General features: G+C 48.7%; 1 protein-coding gene across 1 annotated transcript in view; it reads left to right on the plus strand.

Annotated features, from left to right (window-relative positions):
* Positions 1-6,836: 6,836 nt before the first annotated feature.
* The window catches only part of LOC149288734 (putative G protein-coupled receptor 162), a 9,705-nt gene continuing 2,700 nt past the window's right edge, over positions 6,837-13,841 (plus strand). Inside the window, exons 1-4 of the mRNA XM_089491434.1 lie at positions 6,837-7,670; positions 10,835-11,024; positions 11,375-11,544; positions 12,700-13,053. Of these exons, the coding sequence (XP_089347560.1) occupies positions 6,837-7,670; positions 10,835-11,024; positions 11,375-11,544; positions 12,700-13,053 (1,548 nt within the window). The remainder of the gene's footprint in view (positions 7,671-10,834; positions 11,025-11,374; positions 11,545-12,699; positions 13,054-13,841) is intronic.

Below are 13,841 nucleotides of genomic sequence, written 5' to 3' on the forward strand. Positions count from 1 at the left end.
TCTCTCCGTTCCGATACGGAATGGCCCCTTCTCGCCCTGTTATTAAAATGTCCCTGCCGAGCACCCGTCATCCCCTCGTAAGTCGAACCTTCCATTATTGATTTGGTATTTACAAATAATTAGCCAGGTTTCTCCCTCGTTCATTCGAACGTACGGACCTTGGGGAAAAGCTATATAGAGCCGGGGGGGGGGGGGACTATAAATATATATCACTGCGTTTCACTGTAATGTTATCCTATGAGCCTCGTGCCACGGAGCTGACAATCCGCTGCCCATCGAGTTGAATCAGTTTGATTAGATATGCCTACGGCCAATGCTTTCAACCCCCACTCTTCCAAAAAGCCATCTTATTGGCTGATCGGTCGGATTACAGAGTATCGCTAACAATGTGAATGGTGATGTCATCAATGGGTTGCTCGGAAGCACGAGGGGGTGTCTCATATTTTCTTTTTTTGGACGGCTTTAGTGAGAGAATTAAATGGAGGTGGAAATGTGTGCCACGCAGCGTGTCACCGGAGAAATGCCTCCCCTGACGATATACCCCCCCTCCACCCCCCCGGACCTAAACCCCCCCCCGGACCTAAAATCCACCCCATCTGATGCCAGATACAGCTTATGAAAAGCTCGCTTTCCCAAATGAGTCTGTAATCTGTTGGGGGAAATTAATTCACCGCTGAATCCCTCCCCATCCAGCCAGCTAATCCCCCCACCCAAGCCCACCGCACCCCCCCTCAGTGACGGACATCTGTTACCCAATTTACTGAGTGCCCGTGACCTGGCAGCGACGGGGTTAACAGAGTGCATAAGCTGAGCCACTGTCTCTCTCTGCCTCGACTGTCTCTCTCTCTTTGCAGGGCTGTCTCTCACTGTATGGTATCTCTGTGTTTGCCCGTCTCTTGCTCCACCAGTCCATCTCTCTCTCTCTCTCTCTCTCTACCTGTTTGCCTCTCTCTCTCTCTGTCTGTCTCTCAACTTGCATTTATCTCCACTTCTCTCTCGCTCCCAGTCTATCTCTCTATCTCTCCATCTGCTTGCCTGTCTCTCTCACTCTCTTTCTCCCTGCCCACCTGTTTGACTCTCTCTCTCTGTCTGCCTCTCTCTCTCCACCAGCCCATCTCTCTGTGAACTTGCTTCTCTCTCTCTTGCTGTCTCTCGGTTATTCGTTCCCCACGCAGTTCACTCTATTCCCTCTGCCACCTGTTCCCTCTTCCAGTCTGATATTGTTGGGGTCACCGGCCGCTGTCTCCCTCTCTCCTCAAGCCTCTCTCCCCCACTTTTTTGTCCATTCTCCCCACTCCCATCTCCTCCATCACTCCACTCTTTTCCTTTTCATCCTATTTCCGACTCCCTTCTCACCCTCCTTTCTCTCTTTCTGCCCCCCTCTCTCTCTCTCTCACTTCTCCATCACATTCCTTTTCTGTCTCTCCCTCCCTCCCATCTCTCTCTCTCTCTGTGCCTCTCCCACCCTGTCCCTCCTCCCTCTCATCTTCTCTGTATCTTGTGTGTTTCCTATACAGCTGGCTGTGTGCGTCTCCCTGGGGGTGTGAGTGTGCGTGTGTGTGTGTGCTGTGTAATGCCACACTCGCTGACACACACAGAGATGCTACTGTCTCCATGGCAGCCGTAACTAGAAGGTAAGGCTCTGTCTCCCAGAGCTCTCCCCCTTCCCTCGTCTCCCCATCCATGGACCCCCAAAGACTATTCCCGTCCCCAGCCCCTTGATTCCCTAATTCCTGCTATTTATGCTGTCAGTCTGCTTTCCGCACGACTCGCTGATTTTACCTCTCCGTACGCCTGTCTCTCTTTGTTCCTTTGTATCTCTCCTTATTTCTGTATCTGTCACAGTCTGTCATTGCCTGTCTCTGTCTTTCTGCCCCTATTTCCCATTCCCCTCTCTCTTTCTCTCTCTCTGTCTCTCTCTCTCTGTCTCTCTCTCTCTGTCTCTCTCTTTCTCTCCCCCTCTCTCTCTCTCCCTCTCTCTCTCTCTCTCTCTCTCTCCCGGTCTTTGTTTTTCGTTCTTCATTTACCCCACTTCTTTTTGCGATAGAACTAATTACAGCTCTTTCATCCAAAGCTTTTGATCTCTAATAAACCTGTATATCATTATCTCCCGGCACGTCTCTCTTTAGTCTCCCTCCTCGCCCCACTCCGATGCCCAGGTGGTGGTGGCAGGGGGGGCTGTATATTGACCGGTGTGTATGGTGGCGGAGAGCTCTGTGCTGGAGGTCACATAGTGGTGGATTTTGGCATCGTAGTTAAATGTCGATGGTGGAAGGGGGGAGATAGCGGTGATTTAGTATCGGTGGAAGTTCTATGTTTATGCCGGGGTCGCCGTAGGGCATGGTGAGGTGGCGACAGGGGTTAAATAGTGATGGTAAGTGGGGCATATGGCGTAGCAGGTTGTATAGTAATGATGTATGGTTATATAGTGTTGGTATAATGGTGTGGAGAGTTATATAGGGGGGGTACAGTATACAGCGTGGGGTGTTATACAATGATGGTATAAGGCATAGGGGTTGTATAGTGTTATATAGGGTTATATATATGGCCTTGTGGTGATATAGTGAAGGCAAACAAGCTAGGGGGCATATTGCATAGGAGTTATCCAGTGACATGTCATGGTGTATATATAATGAATATATATGGTATGGGGGTTATAGAGAGATAGAGTATGGACTATATGGGTTATATAGTGACAATGACAAGTAATCTTGTATGTTATGATGTCAGAAGGGCTACATATCTATGACATATGCCAGGGTGGTAGGTGAATTACCCAATGATGATAGGTAACAGTGAATTATACGGTGATGGCCGGTGGCCAGGGGTTACACGGTGATGGTGGATTGCAGTGGTTTATTCAGTGGTTGCCGGTGGCAGTTGGGTATACAGTGGTTGCCGGTGGCAGTTGGGTATACAGTGGTGGCAGGTAGTCATGGGTTGGTGGTAGAGAGATTTAAAGCAATGGAGATTTGCAGTGATTTATACAATGATGGCGGGTGAAAGTGGGTTATACAGGGGTGGCAGGTTGTTATAGAGTGATGGTTGGGTGGCAGTGGATTATACTGTGATGGTTGGGTGGCAGCAGGTTATGCAGTGATGGTTGGGTGGCAGAGGGTTATGTAGTGGTGGCAGCGGGTTATGCAGTGATGGTTGGGTGGCAGTGGGTTATGCAGTGATGGTTGGGTGGCAGTGGGTTATGTAGTGGTGGCAGTGGGTTATGCAGTGATGGTTGGGTGGCAGTGGGTTATACAGTGATGGTAGGGTGGCAGTGGGTTATGCAGTGATGGTTGGGTGGCAGTGGGTTTGGGTTATGCAGTGATGGTTGGGTGGCAGTGGGTTATGCACTGGTGGCAGTGGGTTATGTAGTGGTGGCAGTGGGTTATACAGTGATGATTGGGTGGCAGTGGGTTATGCAGTGATGGTTGGGTGGCAGTGGGTTATGCAGTGATGGTTGGGTGGCAGTGGGTTATGCAGTGATGGTTGGGTGGCAGTGGGTTATGTAGTGGTGGCAGTGGGTTATGCAGTGATGGTTGGGTGGCAGTGGGTTATACAGTGATGGTTGGGTGGCAGTGGGTTATGTAGTGGTGGCAGTGGGTTATGCAGTGATGGTTGGGTGGCAGTGGGTTATACAGTGATGGTAGGGTGGCAGTGGGTTATGCAGTGATGGTTGGGTGGCAGTAGGTTTGGGTTATGCAGTGATGGTTGGGTGGCAGTGGGTTATGCACTGGTGGCAGTGGGTTATGTAGTGGTGGCAGTGGGTTATACAGTGATGATTGGGTGGCAGTGGGTTATGCAGTGATGGTTGGGTGGCAGTGGGTTATGCAGTGATGGTTGGGTGGCAGTGGGTTATACAGTGATGGTTGGGTGGCAGTGGGTTATGTAGTGGTGGCAGCGGGTTATACAGTGATGATTGTGTGGGGTTACATCAAAGTAATACCCACATACACACACATACATACACCACTGCCCCTCTGCACAGCGCCCCCTGCAGATAGTGGTTATTTCCGCAGCTGCGCTTGCATTACACGAGAGACCGACTTACTCCAAAGTTTTTTAATTATTGTTTTCTTTGTTTCTCTAATTGATGGCTCTGAATCTCAGCGGATTATGGAAACCCCACACCCACCGCTCGCAAAAACATCCACTTAATTATGGACAAGTTCTGGCAACGACTTTTATTATTTATAAATAAGTTTAAATTCGCCCCCCAATCCAAAGCCGTGTTTATTGAACAAATAACCCTAAATCACGCGGTATCCACACCAGTGTTGGGAGGGGGGGTGTGGCAAGAGGCGAGGAGCGATGACTGGCACCAGAAGTTGGCAGACCCATACATAAGATACACCCCATTGTACAGCGCTGCAGAATATGATGGCGCTATATAAAACAATACATAATAATAAACACACGATTCCCATTCGGTATGTGATGGTCGATTGTTAGATTGAATTTGATTGGATAATGCTGCCCCTGCCATTGACTGCCTCTATCCATCGGGCCAAAAGTGTAATGTATCCAGGTGCCAGGGCCACCAAGTTCCAGCTCCTGTATTTTGATGACCTCACAGCATTGCATCATTCAGAATATTTACAAAGGCAGGAAGACATGAATTAATTAAATTAATAAATGGGGAAAAACCGCTGAGAAGTAGTATCTGGATAGAGTGGTGCAAAACTTTCTAGAAAAAAAAGGACACAGAGGGTGCATGAGTGGAGCGAAAGTAATGAAAACCACATGGGTCAGGGATAAATATCTCGAAATACACAGTACCCGGGACTGCAAATCCTCCATACTGCTGTATTACGCAACATTGTGTCTCATGTTCTAAAAGGCGGCTCCATCTGTCAGGCGTTGCTGGGTGTATGAGATGTTTATGAATCGTGTGCCCTTATAAACCCATGTGTTTCATCTACGAAAAGAGCCCCAGAAAGAGCGAGACAGCGAAAGAGAGGAATCCATGCACACACGCACACACACCAACACACGCACACACTAATACATGCACACACTAACACATGCACTAACACACACGCATATACTCACACACATATACTCACACTCAGACACACTAACACATGCACTCAGATACACTAACACATGCACTAACACACACGCATATACTCACACACATATACTCACACTCAGACACACTAACACATGCACTCAGATACACTAACACATGCACTAACACACACGCATATACTCACACACATATACTCACACTCAGACACACTAACACACGCACTCAGATACACTAACACATGCACTAACACAAGCATATACTCACACAAATATACTCAGACACACTAACACACGCACTAACACACGCGCATATACTCACACTAACACACATGCACTCACACACACTAACACAAACATCCTAGCACCCACACACATATCATAGTATATATAAGCACTAACTAGGAGTCTTATTTATGATGACAGCCGTGTAGAATAGGAAGGAGTCTCCAGACTGGGTGACCACGAGAATCTGCCCCTTCACCCTGAGATTGGGGCAAAAACCCTGAGACTCGGGTTCGAACCCTGAAAGTTCCCAGTTATAAATTAAATTATCCCCCCGACCAGGAACACTCAGTCCTCCATCTTTTTGATGTTTAAAGTAGAAACTTATAATAGTATTTTACTGTTACAGTGAAGCAGAAATGAATGCAACTATTAACTTAAAAATATATAACATTTTAGATCGTTTAGAAGCTTATCTTTAATTTTGTCATGTTATATTTTTAAAGCTTTTCAATTTAATTTCATTTTAATCCCTTTTAATGCTTATTTCTCGTGATTTTATGCTATGTTTGGGTTTTCGGGGTCTTTGGTGCGTACCTATGGTAAAAGGTGAAAATCTTGATGTTCTAGCATCTAATTAGTTTATTAGTACGAGGACACCTGCTAAATAAATGGCTTCCCTGTAGAGCGAGGTCAGATTCCTTAATTTATGTCGCACCAAGGACAGTGGCCCCCATAATTCTAAGTCCAAGTAATTGAACGAAAGCAGAGTGAACAGTTCATTTAATTTTTCCTTTCCTTCTTTATGTATGATTTTACGCGCTAATATGATCTGCATTTAAAAAATGCATTTAATAAGAAGAATTCCTGTGTTTTTTTTCTGTAGAGACATCCATCTGGAAATGTGTCCTCTGCACCTATCGTGTCATGAGCTGTCCACCTGAGACAGGCTGCAATTATCACAAGGCTTTCTACCACTCCTTCGACAAAGCGAAGGATCCAGCGGGGGGAAAAGACCGTGAGAAACACACGAGACCGCTCTAAGGAAAATTAGAGGGATCCACAAGAAACAAAGAGAGTGCTCTGCGAGGCGAGACTGCGTGTAGGGAACCAGAGAGAGATATGGGGAGCACAGGCTGAATAGTCTGGGGGAAAAGCCAGTTGGGTATTTTGGTAGCTGGTTACATGTTGAGTGTTCCTCAGACCGGTAATGGATGTCACACGAGACATTTGCCCATCTAGCAGGGCCTGAGCATCTTGTAGGGGGCACGTAGTGTGTAGAGTTGAAAGGTGCGGGTGGCATAGTGCCTGCACGGGTAGGTAGTGGGGTACAGATCGTGTAAGGAGAGAGAGAAAGGGTCTGAACGTGTGAGGTTAAGGGAGAACGGGGAGAAATTGAGTGTTTGTGTGAGTAGTCAGATATTCGGTGGGCTGGTGTGGTCCAAGAGAGGAGGTATTTTTTGGGCAAAGAGCATACATTCAGATTATTGACCGGAAGATAAAGGCCGGGCAGGTAGGATAATTAACAGATAGGGAGAGGGACGAACTCCGGGATCCGGAAGAGACCTGTCGCCCCCGGGGCCCAGAAAATGCCACGAGCCTCTGAGCAGGATGAAGCTGACGAGCTGTATCAGAACAACTCCATGTCTTGGCTGGCATGCGGCGCTCTCTCACTCCTCGCCAACGGCTGGAGCATCCTTAGCCTGGCAAGCCGCGGAGGCAGCGGTCAGCGCCCTCGGCCCCTGGAGCTTCTCCTCTGTCTTCTGGCCGGGACACATTTACTCATGGCAGCTGTGCCGCTGTCTTTGTTCTCTGTGGTTCAGCTGAGACGGAGACACTCGCCGGGGTATGAATGGAACGAGGGTCTCTGCAAGGTCTTTGTGTCCACGTATTACACTCTGGCGTTGTCCACGTGCCTGACTGTGGCCTGCCTCTCCTATCACAGGATGTGGATGGTACGTTGGCCAGTCAGCTACCGGCTCGGAGGTGCTCGAAGACAAGCACTGCAGGGGGCGCTGGGCATCTGGGCGGCCTCCTTCGTGTTATCCACGCTGCCCTCCATTGGGTGGCATGACAACGCACGCCGATTCTACACACGCGGATGCCACTTCTTAGCCAGCCGCATTGGCTTGGGTTTCGGACTCTGTTTCCAACTTCTGCTGTTGGGAGGGGTGGGCACCGGTCTTGGATGTCTGGGGGTGACTTTATACCATGCCTGCTGCTGCCCGGCAGATAGAGGAGGAACAGGAGAGGGGGGAGCGGAGGGTAAGCTGGAGGTCCCAGCCATCGTGGTGCAGGACGCCCAGGGAAAGAGACGCTCATCACTGGATGGATCAGAATCCCCTCGGACCGCGGCGCAGGTCACCGGGCTGGTTGGGGGCATTGTCCTGCTGTATGACGCTCTTACTGGGCTTCCAATTCTGGTGAGACAGACGTTGTATCCAATAACGCCATCTACTTTGTCAATTATCCTTCTTATCATTCATTTCCTATCCTATCTCACACTCACCCAGCTTGGTTACTCTGTTTGGGCACTCGGGGGGACCCTCGGTCTCATTAATCAGGGTCCCCAGCGGTGCCACCAATTTTGGAAACAGCAAAGGCACGTGCAGCATTTTGTGTGGTCTCCAACGCGTTTTACTACATGCAATCAGGGCAGGCATTGTTTACTTAACAGGGCTAAAAAGTTAGACTTTTGTCTTATTTGCCCCCCTTACAATTCTTGCACATGGCAGATGTGTTCTCTTTGAAATTAAAGGGAGTAACATCATCCAATCACATCTACGCTCTGTGAACTCTGATGTTTTGTTAGCATGCACGCTACTGGCTGCTGCTACCAGTGAGTTCAGTTGGAGCCAACCTTCCATTGATTTTAATAGGAGCGCTACTGAGCATGTGCAGAAAGTATACTTCCTGTTCTCACTTCCTGGTTTCAGCAGAAGCAGCCAGGGGAGGAGCTAATGGGACAAAAATCTAATTTTTTTTTTTTCCAATAACTAAGGAATGACTGAACCAATTTCATATGCAGAAAAATATATCTGGGACCAGGGCCGGCCTTAGGGGTGTGCGACCTGTGCGACCGCACAGGGCGCCATGGTTGCAGGGGCGCCTGACCGGGACTTAGATTAAAGCATCGTTTTTTTTTTTTTAAACTTTATTTAACATCATTCATGTTAAATAAAGTTAAAAAAAAAAAACGATGCTTAAATCTATGTCCCGGTCAGGGGCGCCGAGCGGTTGCTCGTGAAGTTCTCGGCAACCGCTCGGCGCCCCTTACTCTCCGTGACTCCGTCGCTGTGCCGGCATCTCATGTTGAGCGCCGGACTATTCCGGCTCTCAACATGAAATGCCGGCAGAGCGAGAAGACGGATGCCTCCCGCTCTCACCGCAGGACTCCGGCAACAAGGTAAGTGTGGGGGGGTGTAGTTTGAAGGGGCAGAGGGGGGGTGTAGTTTGGAGGGGGGGTGTAGTTTGGAGGGGCAGAGGGGGGGGTGTAGTTTGAAGGGGCAGAGGGGAGGTGTAGTTTGAAGGGGCAGAGGGGGGGTGTAGTTTGAAGGGGCAGAGGGGGGTGTAGTTTGAAGGGGCAGAGGGAGGGGGGTGTAGTTTGAAGGGGCAGAGGGAGGGGGGTGTAGTTTGAAGGGATGGGGGGGTGTAGTTTGAATGGGCAGGGGGGGTAGTTTGAGGGGGCAGAGGGGAGGGGTAGTTTGAAGGGGTGGTTTGAGGGGCGGTAGTTTGAAGGGGCATGGGGGGGTAGTTTGAAGGGGCAGAGAGGGCGGGTAGTTTGAAGGGGCAGAGAGGGGGGCGCCAGAGGAGTAGTCCGCACAGGGCGCCAGAACGCCTAAGGCCGGCTCTGTCTGGGACCATAAAAATTAGTAAAACATGCAATAAAAACTAGAAAGTTCCTTTAATGTTAAATCACAGCCCCCCCTCCCAAAAAAGAGATAGTTTAACTCATTTTATTTTGTTACTGAAGGTTCTATCCTACTGAGCATGTGCAAGAGTCATACTGAGGTATGCTGTCTGCTTTCAGTAGCAGCAGCTGGGGGAGGAGCTAAATGACGCAGAAGTCTCATTTTCTAACTCCGATAACTAAAGAATAGCTTCACCAAATTGCATGCAGTAAAAAGCACCAGAGTCCATGCAAAACAGAGAGGAATCATCTTGCAGACCCTAAGAAAGGAGATTAAGATACTTTTAGCTCTGCATACACATTAGGTGGGCTTTTATTACACATGCATTGCTTGTTTTACATGTATGGCTTATTTTAATTGGTAATCATGGTTGTCTAGTGTAAAATGCATGATTAAATATCCATGGAGCCCATTGATAGCCAATCATCTATACCATACATGGTTGACAAAAAAAGGTCCAGAGGGCCAACCACGGATATCATCCATGGTGGCTCATCGGCATACCTGGAAACAGAGACCCTGGGTCAGGCGCTGCTTCTCTGGGTCACTGCGGGAAACTCCGGGTTGCGGGAACAGCATTGCCGCACCCCCCATCATCATGTACACGATGTATAGCGCATATAGAGCATGCTGTAGGCAAAATGCTGAGGCTTGGGCAGGTCTCCACTCCTCTACTGCCTAATCTTATTTTACCCCTCTCTTTGTCCTGTTTCGTCCTCTGCCATCTTGCTTTTCACCCTCTGTCCTCCTTGCCTCTTCTTTCTCTCCCCTTCTCTTTTCCCTCTTTCTCCCCAACAACTATTTTAATTATTTTAACAATTAACGTAATAATCAGTTTCAGTTAATTAGCTGTTTTGCAGCGGCGGCTGCTGATATCTAGAAAGTATATAATCACAGCTGCCAGCGGCAGAGGGCCCGGGGGAAACGCTGGACACAGTCACACGGAGAATGTAGGGACGGGCCCTTTAATGAGCACTTGAGTCTAGCAGGGGGCATACAGCCTGGCATGGGGCGTAGAGCAACGCGTGGGGAGTAGATCCTGGCATGGGGCATAGATCCTGGCATGGGGCATAGATCCTGGCATGGGGAGTAGATCTTGGCCTGGGGCGTAGATCTTGGCCCAGGGTGTAGGATATGACATGAGTCGGGTACTTGCCAAAAAAGCTTACGTGTTATTGAAAGTTCTATGTGCCAAACCTGGCATGTGCCACTGAGACTGGCATGTGCTCCGTTGGACATGATCCATGCCGACTATCATGTGCTCTACAGGGCATGTGCCACAGAAACTGCCGGGATCAGCCTGGCAAATGCCATAGAGACTGGCATGTACTTAGTCTGGCATGTACCACAGACACTGGTATGCACCCCAGGGTTACTATTTCAAAAGTCTCAGGGTCGGCTCATTAAGAAAGTTTCCAGGTATGAAGGACGTGTCTCGGATAGGCCGTTCACCCCAAGCAGATACGATCTAAAGGAAGGGTTCTTTGATGGTGCCCCTTAAGTGTTTGAAGTGGCATTCCTAAAGATGAGTGCACACTCAGTGATGTTTAGGACTTTCTCATCTAAAATAAATTCTTTATCAGGATAAACTACTTGAAACAATGTATTTCTTGCGTAAGTTAAATAAAACCAAGAGGGAAAGGTTGGTGAATAACCGGGTCCCATTGTTTTTCCAGGTGGTCAGTTTCGTCAGCCTGCGGTATGACAGCGCCCCCCCATGGATGGTGCTTTGTGTGCTGTGGTGCTCCATGGCGCAGACGCTCCTTCTGCCATCGTTCATCTGGTCCTGCGCTCGATACCGCGCTGACCTGCGCACGGTGTGGGAACATTGTGCCTCCATGCTGTCCGACAGCGGGGTGGATGATGGTGAGATGGGGAACCACTGGTGGTGGGGAGAGAGATTTAGGACCAGTAGTGAATGAATAGTTAGACAGGAAGGACGGCGATGAACGAACGTAACACGAATTTACTAAATTCTGCCATAAAGCAATCCACTCGGTGTAGTTTGTGAGGAGGGGGCGGGGCCAAATGATCACATGACTGCTTAGAATGGCAGCGATCAAGTATGCATATAAAGAAACAAAATACACTCTTTTTTGGCAACTACTCTTACTCACTAAAATTTGGGTGCCTTGCTCATCTCTTAACAACCTCTGGCTGACTGAACCGTGTTATTGATCTCCTCCTTGTGTTCCTCTCCCGTGGACCCTTCATAGACAGCGGTCGGGAGGATTTTGCAGACGGTCGTCTACGCGAGGTTCGGTTTGATGCTAATGGAGCCACCATAAAGAGACCTCCTCACTATCTGAGCAGCGATATGAGGGATGGGAAATACATGCCGGTTCGACACGTACTTCTGCCAACGGATCGGAGCCAATATCTCCAGGTCCATCGGCACCAGGTAACGCCAGCCCAAGTTTATCTCAGCGTAGCGTCATCATATTGTCAATCCCAGCACACTGAACTGTGTGCAATGGGTTAAACCAGGGGTAGGCAATCTTTGGCTCTCCAGATGTTGTGAACTACATTTCCCTTGATGCTTTGCCAGCATTATGACTGTAAGAGCATTATGGGAGATGTAGTCCACAACATCAGGAGAGCCAAAGATTGTCTACCCCTGGGTTAAACCACTGCCAGTATCTGCAGGATATGGGATTATCTATATAGCCTATCAGTAAAACATAGAGGAATTAGGGCGGGTGATGAGATCGACTTGCTTTACTGAGAGGGTAGTAGATTAAGGGAACAGCCTCTCATCAACAGTGGTAAAGGATAATCAAGCCAAGATCAAAGACTGATTAAGAAGGAAAGGGCAGAGAAAAATAGAGGCATTAGCATTGCATGCAGTTTCAAATGTGGCCACAGGGGGGCGTAATATACAAATGTGGTCTCCGGGCGTTACTTCAAACCTGAGACAAAGGTGAAAAAAAAGTTAATTGAGAAAGTGCAGCGAAACTGTAATATGTTAAATATCCAAAAGAATGAAATCTGAAATCTACAATAAATATACCATCGGTACAGATTTCCAACGAAATGCCATCGATAGATACGCTTTATATCACAGTTTGCTTCTTTGTATCGGTTTTATCAGCGATCTGATAAAGCTTCAAGTGCAGCCACGAAACGATCTGATTGGTTGAGGCAAACCATTGGGTAAAATCTGAAAGCCTATCACACCATCTATCGCTTGATTCATACCCAATTCATATTTACAGAAGGGGTGAAAAAAAAGCTTTACATGAGGTTGTTGGGCCATAAAGAAAGAAACTTAGAATCTGCCGACAGATTATCATTATTATTTATTGTTTTATATAGCGCCATCATATTCCGTAGCGTTGCGCAATGGGTAGACAGGACATAACAAGAAGTATATAACATAACAACAGGTGAGGCGATCAGACCCATTCGGCCCATCTTGTCCGTTCCTTAGGTTTTCAGTAGTGGGAAGGGGATACAGCAGGAGGGCGTACAGCTGTGATGGAGGAGAGCAGAATGACATATGGGCCAAGGTTCCATTCACCTTGTCTTATTCTCTATACAGGTTCCTCTGTCCCGGAGAATGTCACATGATGAAATCGACATGTTCCCCCCTCGTTCCTCTCCGCTCCTGATCAGGTGGTCTTCCTCAGATGATGTTCGAGGGGGGAATGGATCGGCCCGGGGAGGCTGTCCTACTAGTCCCCGCCGTGGACACGACTATCATCCGTGGAATCGACACTCAGCTCCCCGGGTAGAGGGAGATGACGGCCTCACCTCTCTCCAGCAGTTTTTGGCAGGGGGCTTAGGCGGTCCTGCGGGATTTGGGGCAGGAGGCCACAATTCATTCTTTCGGGATGAGATCACAGCATTTATTGATGACACTCCCTGCCCATCGCCTGTCGGGACCCCCCATAAAGTGCGTACTGCACCCCGACCCTCCCCCCTCCCAAGGAGGGGGCTAGAAGGAGGGGTGGCTTGGGGAGTTGTTGGGGAGCGACGCCTGTCCCTATGTAATGCCCCGCATGGGGCACCAGAATCCAGAAGAGCTTCACTCTCTGAAAAGGGTTCTAGAGGGGGCTCTTAACATAGCGAAGGGGGCCAAGAACCAGGGAGAGAGACGCCCCGATACATAAGGCTTCCACAAGCTGAACAAAGAAGCTGCACTGGGTGCGCCCCCCCCATCCAACGATTACCTTGTTCTCAGGCAAAACTCCTGTTTGTGGGGGGCAGAGGGCTTTGCCAGGGCCCTAACCTACCCTGCTTTACGCTGTCCATCACGGCCCTTTGCCCCTTACACGCACAACAAATACACTGGAAAATGAGCCAAAAGACGACAAAATAAATAAATTGTGACTTGAATAAAAAAACAGACGTATTGGGGTCATTTGTAACTCAGACACGGATAGCTGCACACGCGGGAACACGCAGACACACACACGTTTACAGCCATACAGAAACATGAGGAAGAAAAACTGGCTCTGGTACTGGAGGTAAGTGGCCGCTCCATCTGCCCCTAATTAGCCTGTCATCTAAACGTGAACACACCGCAAACACAGGAGTAAAATAGGACGAACAGCACGGTAATTAATACAATGCGACATCTGGGGACAGCGGCAGAAAACTGATTTATCGGCCACATCATTTACAGAAGCGGCTTCTCATGGCAATTAGCGGTGAATGAATGTCTGCTCCGGCCCCAGAGGT

The sequence above is a fragment of the Sceloporus occidentalis genome, unplaced genomic scaffold, assembly GCF_023333645.1.
Source record: "Sceloporus occidentalis isolate IW3139 unplaced genomic scaffold, rSceOcc1.0.p SCAF_50, whole genome shotgun sequence".
Classification (NCBI taxonomy): Eukaryota; Metazoa; Chordata; class Lepidosauria; order Squamata; family Phrynosomatidae; genus Sceloporus; species Sceloporus occidentalis.